The sequence below is a fragment of the Dysidea avara genome, chromosome 3, assembly GCF_963678975.1.
Source record: "Dysidea avara chromosome 3, odDysAvar1.4, whole genome shotgun sequence".
Taxonomy (NCBI): domain Eukaryota; kingdom Metazoa; phylum Porifera; class Demospongiae; order Dictyoceratida; family Dysideidae; genus Dysidea; species Dysidea avara.
In genome coordinates, this window is record NC_089274.1 from 3,599,665 (window position 1) to 3,618,484 (window position 18,820).

An 18,820-nucleotide genomic window follows, 5' to 3' on the forward strand; every position below is an offset into this window, starting at 1 on the left:
TCTGTGATGTTAGCAAGAGGTGCTGGTAACCCTGGGAATAATAAAAAATCTAAATAACATGTATCCGTAGCTTTAAAGTGCTTGAATGGTATAATTAACCATTTCTGCAGCAGAAGCTTCCTCAGGGTAGGGAATCTCCCATTCTTAGTTTGAGTTGGATCTACCCAGCCATCATTGGGTATATGCACCTTCAAAATTCATCTAATTTCAGCCACGCAGTCTTCAGTGATTCCTGTAGAAAAGGGAAAAAAAGTTAAAATGAATTATCAAGGTCAGCCATAGGCTGGCTTTGGAACTTACAATTACAAAAGGAAGTGATATCTACACAAAAACAGCCAAGCTGTGAAAAAATGTGTGGCCTTTAAAAGCCTGGGTGAAAAAAGTTGTGAAATCAAAGGTGGCGGCCATCATATGGCTGCAATGATGTTAATACTAATAAATTTTAACAATGCACAGCCATTATTAAAATTTATTAGTATTAACATCATTGCAGCCATTTGTTGGCCGCCACCTTTGATTTCACAACTTTTTTCACCCAAGCTTTTAAAGGCCACACCTTTTTTCACAGCTTGGCTGTTTTTGTGTGGATTGTACAAACCTGTGATTAGTTGGTCACATATTAGTGCTGAAATTACATGTGGAAATAAATGCATCTAATTACAATACAACTAACATATTCCATACAAAATGTACATACAAAGGATTGTCCCATAAATATAAGATATAAACTATATAGAAAAGGGCTGGGGTCTTGTAGAATTTTAGGTTAATAAGTAAATTAAAAATATATATAAAATCCTTATACAAAAATAACTACTTATTTAGATTCCTGCACAGGCGTAGATTCCTGCACAGGCGTAGATTCCTGCACAGGCGTAGATTCTTGCACAGGTGTAGATAACACAAACTGTTCCTCTCCCCCATCAGACTCCATTTCATCAGGCGTAGATTCTTGCACAGGTGTAGATAACACAAACTGTTCCTCTCCCTCATCAGACTCCATTTCATCCTGTGATTGTCAGTACTGATCACATTACTACAACGTATAACACTACTAACCAGTTGCTGCTGCTCCGTAGTGTACATGTTACATTCATTGTGTGTTGCTAAGCTGCTAGTACATGAATCCACCACCTGTAATGTTCAAATGATTAATTTGATTGATGCTATGTATGGGTAAAAAAATGTGTTTTAAGTAGCTGCTCATAGATAATTTTGTGTCTGTACATTGTTAGGTTCTGCAATCCAAAAAATCAACATATGTGACCGGATTTCACATAACAAGGCTTCCACACACACAAAATCAAACTTACGATTTTACCAGAAATGGATTGCTGGTCTAATACACTATCATATTTCACACTGTACTTCCTTCAGCACTGACAAGTCTGGTTTCTGTAGCAGCTTTCTTCCGACCCTGTCAAAGCCACGAGTGTGAGATTGGCACCATTAAATGGCCATGGCTTTGTGATAATGGTGTGTAGTGAGCTGGGACTTCACAGAGGGCTCGCCAATAGTGTTCTCAGTCAATTTGGAGTAATTTGAGGGCCATGGAGGGCCATGGAGGGCCATGGAGAGCCCAAACTTGGCCTCTGGATTCCAATCGTCTTCTTACTCCATTTTATACCCGTATATTAAGACCACCGTCCACCCCCACCCTCCCACCCAATTACTACCATCTGTGATATTATTACCCGCTCGAAAAAAGCTGCTCAAAACAGGGCAAATTTTGGGTATCAGAAATGTATACACCCACTCAGTGATAGCTAGTGAACAGATGAACAATTGGTGCAAATTTTGTTTGCACAGCTGTAGACACTGGGAAGTTATTACACAATGATTCCTTAAAATCGCCATATCTCCTAACAAAGCTTTGTGCGTCGAAGCCTTGTTTTGTCAAATTCAGTCACATATACATACCCTACCACTGTGGGATGTTCATTGTATAGTATCCCATTGCTAGATCTACCATGAAACCAGAGATTGATATGTTATATTGATGTAAAAATCAGTAAATAAAACACGATTTTCAAATTCAAGCTGCCTTACCAGCCAAGATAAGAAAAGCCAAGTCTTCCTCATAGTGATGTGATAAGGTTGGATGCATAGTCTATCTATTCTGTTAGCCTGGAAAGATCTGAGACTTCTAACAATTTGTGTGAAGAGCATCAAAATTTTTGTGCGTCACTCCATGGGATTCTCTCAATGGTCCTTTCCTGCCACACTGATCTAGTAAAGCTGGTGTGGAGCATGAGGGTTGAAGTCAAATTTGGACAATTTAGCTGCCTGCTGTGTGGTGCAGAGTTTAGAACAATGCATAGAAGCTGTGGATGAAATAATAATTGACAACTGCTGGTAGTACCAAACATCCAGGGACATCTTTTACCATAGTTCTATAGCTGTAGTCAATAATTTATGACTGTAGTGACTGCAGAAGTACTGGAAAGGCTAGAAAATGTGATATGATTCTTTAATGTCGCAGAAAATTTTGATGTTCATCACCCAGATGGTGATAAACCCCAAACTAACAGCATATGCATCCAATCATATCAAAACACAATGAGGAAGAGTTGGTTTCTCTTACCCTGGGTGGTAGAACAGTTTGAAATCAAAAATTCGTATTTCTTTGTCTGTTTTTTTTTGGTTTGTTTTGTTTTTTTAAAGCAACCCTCTGTCCATGCCAGGCACCCAGCAAATCATTTGCTTATTACTGTTTGTACTTTTTAACTACAATAACTCTGTATGATCTGTCTAAGTAGCCAGTCCTTTGTGTGGAGCACAAAATTTAAAATGATAAATCTTGTTTCTTGTGAGATACTAAAAGTGATATTTCTGTGAAGACAACAATCATGCCTTGGGTTTTATGGTAGATCTGGCAATAGGATGCCACCCAGGGGGATCAATTTGTAAAAAGTTGATTTTAAGATTGCGGACCCTAACAATGTAACAATGTAAGCATGTTATAGTCTGACTACTTGGCCAAAAAGTAGTTATGACAAAGTTTGAAGAAAATAAAATCATGTTCATTTGGCAATGGACAGACATTCCACACTACGTATTATTTTTTCATAATAATAATAATACTTGCTTTTAGCCCCTCCTACAGCTAGCTGGTAGTGGGCATGTGCCCGGATTAGAAAATTATGGAGTGATCAACAAGATATTTCACCATACCTGTTCTGGAAAAGGGTAACTCGTATCCACTGATTCGTTATTTTGATACTGCAATGCCAAAAACATTAAATGTAATAACTGTGTGACTATGTGTTAATTGCTTACTTCATCATTGTAACTACCACCTGGTCCATACAAGGCAACAAAAGGTACTGGTGAAATCAAATAGTAACAGTTAGTAGGCAGTGATACAAAACTGGCACCATCCTCTTCTGTATTTACTTCTTGAACTGATAGCTGCAAATAACAACAGGATATAATGCAATAAGGTACACTTAGTTTATTGATACTCACCACATTCACTGCATAATGTGTTGGATGAACTGATAGTGCTGGTGAATTTGACGATGATGGTGAATTTTCATATGCAAATTCTAAGACCCTTAAACGAATCCCTCGTTCAACAACATTGTTTTCTTCTGATGGATGGTGGTAAACTGGTTGTGATCTAGTAGATAATCTACATTGCTTTATAACTTCTACATGAAGAAGCATCTTCATGCATAAGCTATGCTGAAAACCAAAATCCTCATCTTCCCATAAGTGTATCACACCCATAGACAGTGAACAGAAACTCTGTAATAAGCACCAATAGTTGCAACCTTCTTGATCTCTTGCTACCTTGGTTCTGTTGTTGTCACTTGTGTTATCATTCAAAATAGTATAACTCCTGCCCTGGCCGCTGAGTAGTATGCTGAACTCTTGCAAACAAAAGTTCTTACACACCATTGCATGTAATGAGTCTAATGACCCATTGATATTTCCATCTATTGTTACTTGATGATACAATGTCATTTTGATAGGAGTATATAATATGTGGTGTCTGTACATGTCAAGTGGTGGAACAAACGAACTATCCATTAACCATCTTGATTTATTTCTTACTATGAAGTAATGCTTGTGATATAGAATAGAGGACTGTTCAGAAAAGACTTCAAATTTGCTATAGTTTTGATTGAAAATATCTGTCATACAGTGAAATGCATAGTTTATAAGAATGGAGTGTAAATCAAATATGTTAATGTTGGAGTGCATCTCAGCAATGAGACGGTCTTCAATGATGGTGTATGTAAGTATCACACAAATTCTGTATGGATCTCTACAAATGCATTGAGATCTTACCCTGAAAAATTCTTTCAAGTGGCTAGTGTGGAAGCTGAGCTGTCTTCCTAGTACGATAATAAGTAAGCAAATGAACTGTAGCTTGGCCCAGGTTTGCAATAGATTGTTTGCAGTAATATGTATCCTTACTTCAGAGTACATTCCTTCAACGTGTACATAATCTCCTAACAAAGTCTTGTCTTGGTTATCAATGAGCTTAGAATTAAACATCTCGTCAAAATAAGACGCTGTATTCACACAATTAAACTCATTGAGTATCCACATACGAGGAGAGTCATGATAATGAAAAATTAATAGTATAAAGTGTTTGGCTAAATTATGTCCATTGCTCAAAATTGTGATGCAGCACTGCAGCAGCGTGTCTATTGTTGGTTCTGTCTGAGAATTACCATTGAAATTGATCTTGATTTTGTATTCCTTACTAACTATGTGATGTTGATAATATGTCAACCTGCAATCCAATTGTTGCAATATTATTGCAGGCCAAAAGCTGTTTTCAAAAATAACACACCAAAAATTATCTTGTATAGAGCAACAATTGTCCCTATCATGGACACATTCTCTTACATTATCAAAATACAATCCATTACTATAGCAGTGATAACACAGAGTTCGAGCACTTATATTACTTGACGGTATCCTAACATGGTCCTTCAACAATGTGCAAAGGATTATACTCTTTGGACTAAGTAATAAGATGCATGATTGAAATGCTTCTTTACATGCAGCTGATATTACTGTACTGTCTGTGAAATGTGTGTAACTGAAGGTGAATATCTGTGCTGGTGATGTGACGTAATCTACTAAAGCATCTTGCCATTTAAGACTAATATTAAAGTGTATGATTTTCTGAATCATCACAAATATTGTTATCCGTTTAGGAAAGGCAACGAAATTCTTCCTACATTGCAAAGATAATTCAGATATGTTGTCTGTGTACATCTCTACTGGTATAACACAACCACTGACCTCATCAGATAGGAACTGCCTGGTTTGCAATGCTGCTTTTGAACATGTTAACTTCAATGCACTGTCAGAAATGCTGTCATAACTATAATCTACAAAAATAAATTTCCAGCTGTAAAAGCATTTATACCAAATACTATGGTCTAAGACATCAGATGGTAGTAGGTGGTTGAATCTGCAGTTGTTAAGAAACCTGCCAAGCCTGTCATCATATTGGAATACTAACAGTGAAATATTTTGTGAGAGCTTATCCTGAAGTTGCAGCCTTAATGATGTACATAACCAGCACTGCAGTATTGCTATACTGTTAGTAGTCACACTATCCAATGACATATTGTAGTTGTTAATGGGTCTAGTTGTGACCAAATGCTGTGGAGGATCCTGGTGACAATGTTGGTGTGACTGTAACATACTGTGAGTCCAACTTACATTATAACTCTCTATTATTAAAATCAAGCAAACACCTGAACTATCATTTAACTTGTAATATAGTATATCTTTGCAATAATGCATATGATCTGTCATCATTTCTGTCCAAGAACTCCCGTTGAAATCAACAATTACACTATAGCTTTGTTCTTGATAGTACAGTACAATACAATCCAAATGATGTGACATTGGACGACAGGGTAAAACTGTTACAGCAGTGTTAAGAAAAATAACACGCTGAAAATAACTTTGTAAATTGTGGCATTCAAGACTTACCATAATCTGAGTAGACAAATTAAATGCACTACTATTGTACCCTTCTGGTTCACTGCTAATAACACAATAATTTGTTAGAAATAACAACTCTCTTTGCTTCTTTTGCCCAGTGAAGGGTGTTACTTCAGAACATGTAGTCAGTTTCACTGTGCTGCACTTGTGTTTTGATAGACTGCCACTAAACTGATCATTGTATAATTGTAAACTAGATTGTCTTGTGTTGTTACATGTGCAGAGGTTACCACCACAGTAGATAGGGTAGACGATTGTTTTCCATTGCAGTTTTGATGATGTCCATGGGTAGCAATCCAATGTTGCTTTGCAAATGATCATAACTGTACTATTAGATGTCATACAAAGCATTAAATCTTCATCCAAACTATTCCAACATACAAGTGCTAAGGAATAACTAATCATTAGTTGTGACTGAAAACTCTCTTGTGCATTTCTCTTTTCCTTAGACTCGGTGACAACTAAACAGTATTGATTACATATTGTAGCAGAATTGTCTGGTAGCATTTCCGTATTACTAAAATGTCTTGTGATTTCTTTTATCTCGCAAATTGATTGTGAAATAGAAAAATTGTTTGTTTGGCTGTCATAGCTTAAAACTAATCTGCAGTTGTGAAAACATCCACACCAAATGATGTGGTCTAGTGATTTGTTGAATATGCAGTTATCAAGAAACATGCCAAGTCTATCATCATAATGGAATACTAACAATGAGATATTTTGTGAGAATTGATCCTGAGGTTGGGGCCTTAATGATGTACATAACCAGTGCTGCAGTATTGCTATACTGCTAGTAATCACACTATCCAATATTGATGTATTGTTGTTGTTAATGGGTCTAGTTGTAACTGACTGCTGTGGAGGATTATGATGTGACTGTAACACACTGTTGTTCTTCCAGTTTACATTGTAGCTCTCTATTATTATAATCAAACAAACACCTGAACTGTCATTTAACTTGTAGTATAATATATCTTTCCAATAATCTTCTATTGTCGTTTCTGTCCAAGAACTGCCATTGAAATCAACAATTATGCTACAGTTTTGTTCTTGATAACATGGCACTTTACAATCCAAATGATGTGACATCGCATAACAAGGTAAAACTGTTGCAGTGGTGTTTAAAAAAGTAACACGCTGAAAACAGCTTTTCAAAAAGTGACATTCAAGATTTACCATAATCTGAGTAGACAAATTAAATGTACTACCTTCTGGTTCACTGCTAATAACATAATAATTTGTTAGAAATAATAACAACTCTCTTCGTTTCTCTTGCCCAGTGAAGGGTGTTACTTCAGAACATGTAGTCTTCTGTTTCACTGTGTTGCACTTGTGTTTTGATAGACTGCCACTAAACTGATAATTATGTAATTGTATACTAGATTGCCATGTGCTGTTACACATGCTGAGGTTATCACAGTAGATAGGGTAGATGATTGTTTGCCATTGCAGTTTTGATGATGTCCATATGTAGCAATCCAATGTTGCTTTGCAACTGATCATGATTGTAGTATTATATGTCATACAAAACATTGAATCTTCATCCAAACTATTCCAACATGCAAGTGCTAAGGAAGAACTAATCGTTGGTTGCGACTGAAAACTCTCTTGTGTATTTCTCTTTTCCTTAGACTTGGTGACAACTAAACAGTATTGGCTACACATTGTTGTAGCAGAATTGTCTGGTAGCATTTCCATTATACTAAAACGTCTTGTGATTTCTCTTATCTTATTTGTATGGCTGTCATAACTAAAAACTACAAAAGTAAAATTTAATTTGCAGTTGTGAAAACGTTCACACCAAACTATGTGATCTATGGCCAACTCCACACAAGATGACAGTGACTTGTTGAATATGCAGTTATCAAGAAACATGCCAAACCTGTCATCGTATTGGAATACTAACAGTGAAATATTTTGTAAGAATTGATCCTGAGGTTGCAGCCTTAATGATGTACATAACCAGCACTGCAGTATTGCTGTACTGTTAGTAATCACACTATCCAATATTGACATATTGTAGTTGTTAATGGGTATAGTTATAACTGAATGCTGCAGAGAATAATGGTGTGACTGTAACATACTGTTGTTCTTCCAGTTTACATCATAACTCTCTACTATTAAAATCAAGCAAACACCTAACTTGTAGTCTAGTATATCTTTCTGATAATGCATGTCATCTGTCATCATTTCTGTCCAAGAACTACCATTGAAATCAACAATTACACTACAGTTTTGTTCTTGATAATGCGGTACTTTGCAATCCAAATGATGTGACATTGGACGACAAGGTAAAACTGTTGTAACAGTTGCAGTGGTACTAAGAAAAGTAACACACTGAAAACAGCTCTGCAAAAACTGACATTCAAGACTTACTGTAATCTGAGTAGACAAATTAAATGCACTACTATTGTACCCTTCTGGTTCACTGCGAATAACACAATAATCTGTTAACAACTCTCTCTGCTCCTTTTTCCAAGTGAAAGGTGCTACTTCAGAACATGTAGTCTTCTGTTTCACTGTGCTCCACTTCTGTTTTGATAGGCTGCCACTAAACTGACTATGTAATTGTATACTAGATTGCCATGTGTTGTTACACACCCTGAGTTTACCACAGTAGATAGTTACGATTGATACATTTACTCGACTTAAGTTGTAGTATGCACTGTCATTGATATGGATGCACCACAGAATATTTATAGTTGGTGCATGCTCAAGTTTGGACCAGTTATCATTGTTGTGTACTCCGAATGTTTGTGGTAGCGTTACTTGCAACTTGTCTTGTGTATTCCTTTGTGTGATGTTAACCTGAAGACTGAAGATTATGTCAGGATCACAATTATTGAAAATAGGAAGGACAATCTCCATTACATTCTCTGCCTTGCCATAACACCAAGAAGAATTGAAACCAGAAATAATTATATTACTGGTCATTGTACTTCCAGACTCGCTATAATTCATTATTGGTGAGGACTGTGGAAGCTTGCTGTAGTGACATATCAAAATGATAACGGTTTGATAATCTTGTGGATTAACTTCTGTGATCGAAACTATCTTGACTAAATTCTGTAAACTTACTAATCTTGTGTAAATGACAGGAACATTTTGCTGAGCATCAACCCAAATACATTTCTCTTTTATATAAAGTATTGAATGGGTATGAGGTGATGGATTTACCTGTAAAGATGCACTCATATTGAGAAACGGCTGAGACATCTCTATGGATGTATTCACATTTTCACAGGTAGATAGAGTTATAGTGGCATCTTCAAGACAAACATTGCTATTGTTTTCCCATAAACCAGAGGAGATATCTGTTGTTATAGAGACATTGTATTGCAGCTGAGCAAAACTTGGAATTTGTGATGTCATTAGTTCAAACTCTGTATAATATAACATGTGCATATTCCGAAAGCTTGTATTAAGCCATTCTTCATTGTTTACTAAAAGAATAATAGCAGTTACACAACCACCTTCTAATTTCCAGTATTTTATGACATTTTTTGACTTCAATTTAGTACCAATCGCTTTTACATCTTTACCACTAGATGGTGCTCCATATCTCTTGCTGCATTGTGACATATTGCTATATGCAAGTGTACCTCGTGTAATAGCAGTTACTGTGTCAACTAATACCAAACTGGTATCGTTGAAATCACCGTCATTGGTACTTAACTCCTTTGTGCTGTAGTTGAATGGCACTTCTGAAAATATTTTCTGACAAGAGATGTTACCTAACATGCCATATGTCTGACTCTCCACTAGTTGATATGCTTGTGATACACATGGCACTGTGACAGCAATTGTGGACTTGTGTTCAAGTGACTTGACCAACACAGTACACTGCAATGTGTGTATATACCAGCCATCATACAATACTATAGTTTGCACACAGAACAGTAGTAATGGGCCATTATTCAGTTTCCTTTCTGATGTATTCACATGCTTTTGACAAATGTCATTGGCTGTATCAGATACTTGAGGGTGTCTCAAAAGTGATCTCTTCATGATTACAGGATGGTATTGGTGGCCTGAAGTAAAATAGCGGGTTTCAGAAATGATATTCAATTGTAACTGAACATATTCATAAGTGCTACTTAAAGCCTCAACGTTATTCAGAGTTTCAGCATTTGCAAAATCCTTTGTTTGGTTAGTGTTGTTTTGGTAATCACCTTTTAGTAATGGTTTTGTCACATTTGTTAAGGGTACCAGTGTGCCAGCACCATTATAGTTGGTTAAAGCTACATTGTCACCGTAATTGGCAGAAGGCATGACATTGCTGTAGTTGGTTGAGGGTGCACCATCACTATAGTTAGTCAAGGCTGTGTGGTTGGTTGAGGGCACATTATTGCTGTTGTTGGTACTGTTTCTGAAGTTGGTTAAACCATACATTAATTCAAAAGTGGCAGAATAGTCATCTTTATGCATGGATCCAAAAGAAAATATTGATACTTGACAGTGGCATCCAGCATTTTGTAACATACCTGATTCAGGTGTTGATACTTGACAGTAACAGCCAGTGTTTTGTAGCAGGAGGAAACAAATGATGATAGAAAGTAACAGTAACGTCAGTGTAAAACCTATAAGGTACATGCCGTACAGTAGAAGTTTAACAAGATGTCTGTTATATGGTTTGTCATCATCATGATCAAGATCGCCTTCATTATCTTCATGGTGATAGCCATCATGATGATTTTGGTTACCAGCATTATCATCTTCATCATGATCATTTTGATTGTTATCATCATCACCATGGTCATGATTGTCATGAAGATTGTGGCCATCATCATAGTTATCTCCATTGTGATGATTGCGGTTGTCATTGACTTGATTGTGGTTGTGATCACCATCATTATCAACTTGATTGTGGTTATGATCAACATCAACTTGATTGAGGTTGTGATCTTCATCATGATCAACTTGATTGTGGTTGTGATCTTCATGATCAACTTGATTGCGGTTATGATCTTCATCATCAACTTGATTGTGGTTGTGATCTTCATGATCAACTTGATTGCGGTTATGATCTTCATGATCAACTTGATTGCGGTTATGATCTTCATCATCATCAACTTGATTGTGGTTGTGATCTTCTTCATGATCAACTTGATTGCGGTTATGGTCTTCATCATCATCAACTTGATTGCGGTTGTGATCTTCATCATCATCAACTTGATTGTGATCATCATCGTCAACTTGATTGCGATTGTGATTGTCATCATCAACTTGGTTGAGGCTGTGATTGTTATCATCTTTATTGCAGTTGTAATCGGCATCATTGACTTGACTGTCATTGTGCTGATCATCATTGTCATCACCTTGATTGTTGTTGTGGTCATCACTATTAGCATGATTGCAGTTGTGATTATCTTCATCAACCCCATGATTCAAATCATCATCACCATTTTTGTCTTTAGGGTTGTCACCACTGCCATCTTTGTCACAACCACCAATATCTTCACTACTGTCATCATCACCATCAGGATCACCTTGGTCTCCATCACTGTTGCCTCCTAGTGACAGTTTTGAAACAAGATCATCCAGACCTTTGTCTTTATTATCAACATGTGTGCTAGCATCCTTTAAGGTATGCCTTTCTCTTGTAGACAGACTTGCTGGCTGTGGAATATGTGGCTCATCGGCCTCTCTTATAGATTCATTTGTTTCAAACTGGTCATCAGCACCTTTGGAATCAATGGAATTCTGTGCACTAATCGTACCACTGCATTTAACATCTGGTTCTTTTGAGTCATTAGAACCTAACAATGTAATAAATATATGAAATTCAACAACATTATTATTCTAGCTATTCAAACTTGGTTTATTTGCCTTAAACTCGTTCATGATCACACCGTCATGTTTAAATGACATCATTTTGGTGCACTTCTGTGCACTCTTTTCATGCACATTTTTAAATCTATATCATGCTCAGTGGCATAGAACATGAAAACACTATTTAGAACTTCCATGACCATCTCCGCAAAAACCTGCATAGTTCACACTAGTACTAGTTTTATAATAATGAAGTGAAACAGTTGAAAGAATACATGCCATAATGAAAAGTATATGTTCGCTCTGGTATGCTCCACGAATAAGTTTCAAATTGGTTAAATTATCTTTTTTACCTGTTTAATTATATTTGGTTGCCTAAAGGGCATGAATGCTATGTGCATTTGTTTACAATATGGTAGATATAATTATACAAGGTTATTACCAATGTTGTCAATGAAGCTCCCTCCCCACATGTGATCAATTCAGCTAGCTACAACCTATTTTTGTGTATCAATTTCATTGTGTTAATGTCTCTGTTTAGACTGTTTGACGCTTTTCTACAATAAAGGACTCACAAAAGATTTGTATTATCTGGTTAGTTTATCAATTTCAGACTGGGATGTCAGGCTGTGGATAGTAGTTGTTTGCAAAAGTTGCTGTTAGCAACAAGAAATTTTTGTGTACCTGCCAAGCTAAACTACTGGTACTATTTCAGTACTTTTGTTTTGCAAAGTAGTCTACTGTTATTAAAGTTTTTCATGAGTGATATAATGAAGTGTCACATAATTTGTAATGGTTTCAATGACTCACAGAATTCACTCTTTTATAGGGTTCATTCAATGGTACTACACATTACCTACAAGTACTGTATGCTGGTTAAACAGATAGAAATTTATTGGAAAGCAACCGTCGTACTGCATTCCAACACAGGAAGGAAAGTTATTTACTAATATCCAGTGACAAATTACAATGAGAACAGAGCACAGTGAGATCAACCACATATTTGGAACACCTTAGAAGCACAAGAGGCGGATGGCTAACAAAAAGACTGTCAACACACAATGTCAAGGAATTTAGAACCTGAATGAATCAAGTGACCTAAAATATATTGAAGCTGTAACAATATTTCTGGTAAAAAGCAAGGATGTACTGAGGGGGATTTCCAGGAAGTTCAGGAAATGCCTTTGGATTTTACAAACCACTTGAAACATTAAGAATTGAAACTTCAGGTTTCCAGAATCTGGAATCTATCATGGAACAGGACATATTTTAAACTTTTTTATCTTAGTTAAAATAATTGTTTCTAAATGATAGCAACGCTTATAGCATTGTTCTGAATTATGATTTTCGTGAAAGGAATCAAGATACTCTAATAGAGCAGTCAGTTAATATAGACTACTCTAATATAACAGTCACGTAGCTGTGTGTATATAGTGGAAATCCCTATTCAAAATTCCTGTGTACACCCATGAAAGGGGGTGTGCTGGTGTGAATGAGACCATGGACAAGGTATCTGATTATTAAGGGTGTTTTGAAGTATCCTAGTACAGTTGTGTTGTATATATATAATTATATATAGCACAATCTTGTCAAACAGTAGTGGCGATAATACTGTACAGGTCATTCGCAAATGGTGGTCTCCACTGCCCCCAGTGTGGAGAATTACTGATGATAGTTTCAAAATCTATATCATACCTAGCCACTATACAGTTTCATTGTAACCGTAAAAATATTGAAATTGTAGTACATTAGTTCATCATAAAATCTTGTACAGTAATGTTAATAACTTATGCTGTAGTATTATAGATAAGGTATGTGCTACAAATTTATTTTGTTGCCTGGCCATGCTCTGAAGTTGCATTCATGATTGGTCAGGCTCAGCTACAAGACATGCCAAACCGTCTGTGTAGTGCATGCATACAATTATTTTGTAATTCACATCTGTGATGCAAGATGCAATAATTACATCCACTGGCGAGAAATACGGTCCAAATGTGCTATAATATTACTGTAATAAATACTAAGACCAGTTGATTGTCACATGAGATTCAGGGTATGATGCAGCCGCTCCACCAATTCTTAGCAAATTCTCCTACACTCATGCCTGTCGCACATCTGCTCAGGAAGGTAGTATCATGGAAGTCCGGTACGTTGCAGCATCATCAATTAATGGAAGATCTGTTGGATTGCCTTGTTCAGAGACCTTGCCAGTGACTACTGGCACCCCACCCTTCTGGATCTTGTTCTGAATCGCTAGAGAAGACGCTTAACCCCAGTTAGGCTGTAAAATACACTTAATTATATTTTATACACCAGCTCACCTTCAGGTACTTCTTTTAGCCAGTCTTTTACGTTCTTCCCATTACATGCGCATTACTATAGTACATTCTAATTAAGCGGAGTGTCAAGAGCAAAGTACTCCATTTCATATCGCGGGTAACAAATATATAATCTATGGATATATGCAGGATTTTTTGCCCTAATGCATTTGTTACATCCACACTCTATAACATGATGCACACTTTCAGTTTCAACTTTGAAAATTAAAAAGTTTCCACAAACACAACATTGAAATCAAAGTACAGTGGACCGAGACATATAGTAGTGTGTCATGTGACCTAAGAAGCTGGCACGCCACACTAGTGTGTAACAGGAAAAATGCAAATGCAATTCTTCAAGGATCCATGTCTCTTATCTCTTATCCTAATAGAACAATTTTTTATGGTGGAGTTGTCAGCTTTGTAGAGCAGTCCACATACCAAATTTGAAGGAAATTCCCATACTTATTCATGAGATCCAAGCAATTAAAGATTCATTTGTTTTGTTGTTGTTTTTTTTAACTTTTTTCTTCATCTTTTTGCACACTATTGTATAAATCACTATAAACACACACAAAACATTTTAAACATTTTGTGGGATTTGAAACACCTAAATAAGGGTCTAGTACTAAGGTTCATGTGATCCAATAAAGACACATGGTAGTGTGTTATGCAATTAAGAAATTGGTGTGCCAAATTATCATGTTAGGAATGAAAATATGTCATGCACACATAGCTCCGTAAATTGATTATAAACTGCAAGCATGTTATTTTGATCAAGTTGAAACTTGGCACATGTAGTTTTGTGCAAACACTAGAATTATGACCAATTATTTATCTGCAAAAAGACCGATATGCTTACATGGCAGAGGCAGATCCAGAGAGGGGTACCCCCCCCAAAAAAAAATTATATTATGCAGATATACTAAATAGAGCAGTCAGTCAAATACTCTAATAGAACAGTCACTGTATATAATGCTATTAATACTCCACTGAATAGGAAAAGTTTCATCCTCAGCACCAACATGGCATGGGCACACTCATATACCAATTACCCACCCACCACCCATGGTGATGTGCTTGTGTTGCAGATACAGTCATGAAAAAGATGTTCAAATCATTGTTATTTCACTAGCTAGCTTGCAATGGATTGAAGTAAAATAAACACTATGGTTGGCTGCATTCATGGTGAAATTTTCAAACTCATAGCTTTTGACCTTCCCAAGCTATACCGGATTGAAATGTTTAAAATCACATATATATCTCACAATTTATTAAGTGTGTAGATCGACAGTTTTCCTGGCACAATAAGTTGGCATGCCTACCAGGCAAACTGCTTAGGGGAATGAGATGAAAATTGGTATTAATCATGATGATACCTGTGCAAAGAACCTTGTGAGGATGACAAGACACTAAACTGTGCCAGAAGAAAGTTTTGGACAGGCACAATGGTAAATTTATTGAAGATAATATTCACAACTACTCTGTGGGTTTCTTTTTGTTCCATGCATTTTGCTTACCTCAAATTGAAGACTGCCTCCTTTGATGCGTATATGCATTGCCTTGCTTACCTGTGGTATACAGTATAATAGTAGTATTTCTTTTTTAGGTTTACCACAGTATCACTGGATTACTATAGTAACCCCTACAAAAATGGACTTGTCTTGACCATCATGGACCATGTACCTTTGAAGTCTGTGTGTTGTGATGAGTGTAATCAATGAGTTAATCATAAAAGCAAACTATTCATTAGAAGGCTATTAAGCCTGGATCAGACACAAGTATGGATTTAATTACTTCTTGCTTTATTGTGATTGCAACAAAGTTATACTACTAATGGTGCTTTGTAAGTGAATTCTAGTTTGAGAAAGTAGTGTCATTTGGCCAGAATGATAACAAGTATAATGAGAATTAAGACTTTTAAGTTTGATTAGGGATCATAGATCCATGGTGACTGGATTGATTGCAGAGGCACTTCTCCTACTGTTCTTTGTTTTAAACAAGCGAGTATAAGGAAAAGGTAAGAATTTTAAGTACCTGTGACTGAAGTAGGGATTAAATGTCCACTAGCATATTATGTGTGTAGATGACTTCCCTTGTTTCTCCACTTTTAAAAATACAGATGATGAAATACAGTATACACCTTGGGTTGTCAGCAAAAAGAAATGGGACCTTGAATGAGGACAAGGGTAAGTCCATGATGCATGCATTATATGTACTGTGGTATGCCGAAAGGTACCTGTCAGGCTGAAGCGATGTCAAACAGCAAAAAAATCAAGCCTGTAGCCTTAGCCGTTATTGAGTTACACTTGTCTGAAGGAATCTGGCAGACAGTCAGTCAATAGAAAATTACATTGAATATATATTGTTTACTTGTAGCAACCTATTGGAAACATTTAGGGTTGTACTGAACGTACTTTGGTTGTACCTAACCAATACTACCAAGGGATTGTGAAGTACTTTTTTTTTTGCCAGAAATACCCAAATCTCCATGATCCCTAATATACAGTACTACCGTACAGTAGCTATGATACAAAACTATTATTTTGCATAATACTATATAAAACAACACTTAATAAATAAAACTGTTTATAATTCTTTAATGGATTAGCGCAGTCATACATTCAGTCAAAGCATTGTGTGGTTTAAGTCAGTGCGTCTATCAAGAAGTTTGGCTGCATGCAGACTTTTTATATACATACATGCCTGTCGATATAAAGGTAGTTCATGTCTCTAGAGTATGCTAGCTGTCTAGCAAGGGAGGAAAAAATGCAAAGAGTACTATGGTTATTTAACATGAATGCTGTCACACCTTCCCACAATCAGTAGCTAAAGCATGTTGTACACTATTATGCTGCACATTCTTGCCAATGTATACATCTGTGGCAGCAAATTCGAAAAAGTATACAGTCATGCCATGTTTCAAACACATCTATTTCATGTATTCATAAATGTAAATGTACCACATTGGATGATTAAGCTCGCTAACCTGAGCATCAGATAATGGCTATAACCCTGCAGTATACTGAGTAAAGCATCTGCTCATCTACTATATACCAGTCAGAAACAACTAGTATTTACATTATTGGCAGCATATATTCTGGGCCATAATTGTGTGATAACCTTTCAAGGGTTGCAAACAGTAATCACACATGATGGCTATAAGACATCCACAAGTCAAGTACAATTAAGCTACTTAAAAAGTTGTATTTTACTTTTCACAGCTGGCTATAGGAAAGATATTCTGACTGAAATTTCTACTTTGTGAAACTAAAATGGGTGATTGTTCCAGTTAACAGACAGATTTTCAATTTCTAGTCAGAGGAGGTTGGTCACGCGTCATAGCCCTATGACATTTTGATGCATGCACTACCAAAAATTAATGGTGTTTGAAATTGGTGTTGGTATTTTCTACCCTTTTCATCACATCCACACAAAGTATTCATGATGTAGCCTTTGTTTCTTGGCTAAGAAGGCCACACAACATGCTTTGTGGCTGAAAGAAGGCCATAATTTATCAATACTAATTTCTGCATTAGAATACTTTGTAACAATACTGAGGTGTCGGGGTTGAATGGGTTGAACTTTTCTTTGAGATCACGAGATGTTTGATGACGTGTGACCAACCTCCTCTGATTTCTAGTCAAGGATCTCATATCATCCAATAAGCCATTTGCATTTTATAGCTTATAGAAATAATAATAATCAATACATTTTGAGGCACATGATCACATGTAGTTGTCAGTCATATACACCCCCCCTGTATATGTGCTATGGAAACTGGATAGGGTCAATTTTCTGGCTAAAGTTGGTCCAACCCCACTTTATAGAATATCTGGGTCTGACTCGGATTCTCAATTTATGTGTATTAACCTTGAAGACATATACGTATGCATCATAGTCTAGTCCTCCAGCAGCCTGGCTTCTTTTATGAGACACAATCAACCACTTATTGGAATGTTATTGCTATTTGTAGGCATTTGTGTAGAGTGTTTGACTGTTCTATTACAGTATTCTGATTCTTCTGCTGTGAAAATTTAGCTTGGGAATGCAAGACCTACCTGTCAATGTCTAATTTATTTTGTCTTCTTTTTGCATGTCTACATCCTTGATTTTTGTAATTGTGTTGCTTTGTACTGTCACTGTGTGAGTTTTAATTTTGTATTTGCTGGGGACCACCTTGTACAGACATTTAGCCTTTTGTGTGCCCTTTCATTGTTAATAATAGTTTACTAAACACATCTGAAAGTTTGAAACTTGGTTGTACGAGAGTCCCAATATTTAAGTATTTCAAAATGTGCTTCAATTGTTTCAATAAGTATTTCATGTATTTATAATTGGATTTCTTGGATAGTGTACAAGAGTCCCAAGACGTTGGCTACCCCTCGCCCAAGGATCACTAAATTTTTCTGACCCACAAAGTATTGTAAGTAGAGCAGCACAGTTTCTTCATGCTGGAGACTATGGTATGATAATGAAGATACTTGAAGTGTTAGATAAACATCTTGTGTTGACTGAAGAAATAGAAATGGCTTGTGAGTTTGGTCAAAGTCTTGCCAACTACAAGAAGTACCAATACAAAATAGCTAAAACATTTTTTGAAAGTTTACTAAAGATATCAATCAAATATCAGAGTCCTGGCAACCATGCATTGCTTCCATCTGTCTTGGAGAAGTAGAACTTTATTGGGGGAAGCATGAAGAAGCTGTGAAACACTTCACAACAGCTGCCGATGAATATCACAATGATAC

At 36.4% G+C, this 18,820-nt stretch overlaps 1 protein-coding gene across 1 annotated transcript; it reads right to left on the bottom strand.

Annotated features, from left to right (window-relative positions):
* Window positions 1–630: 630 nt before the first annotated feature.
* LOC136251659 (uncharacterized) lies at window positions 631–5,585 on the bottom strand. The gene is made up of 5 exons (XM_066044109.1): window positions 3,469–5,585; window positions 3,280–3,411; window positions 3,175–3,222; window positions 1,060–1,134; window positions 631–1,009 (listed from the first exon to the last, which is right to left on the bottom strand). Exons 1-5 carry the CDS (start codon window positions 5,236–5,238, stop codon window positions 818–820), a joined length of 2,217 nt encoding a protein of 738 aa, XP_065900181.1. The 5' UTR covers window positions 5,239–5,585; the 3' UTR covers window positions 631–817.
* Between the last annotated feature and the right edge of the window lie 13,235 nt (window positions 5,586–18,820).

Bases quoted from the DNA above. Each gene is read 5' to 3' on its own strand.
- LOC136251659 (XM_066044109.1), bottom strand. From the start codon at position 5,238: ATGTACACAGACAACATATCTGAATTATCTTTGCAATGTAGGAAGAAT. The intron at 1,135-3,174 runs GTATGGTGAAAT...TGAACATTACAG, and splicing joins GTTACCCTTTTCCAGAACAG to GTGGTGGATTCATGTACTAG. The intron at 1,010-1,059 runs GTTAGTAGTGTT...TGACAATCACAG, and splicing joins CTACGGAGCAGCAGCAACTG to GATGAAATGGAGTCTGATGA.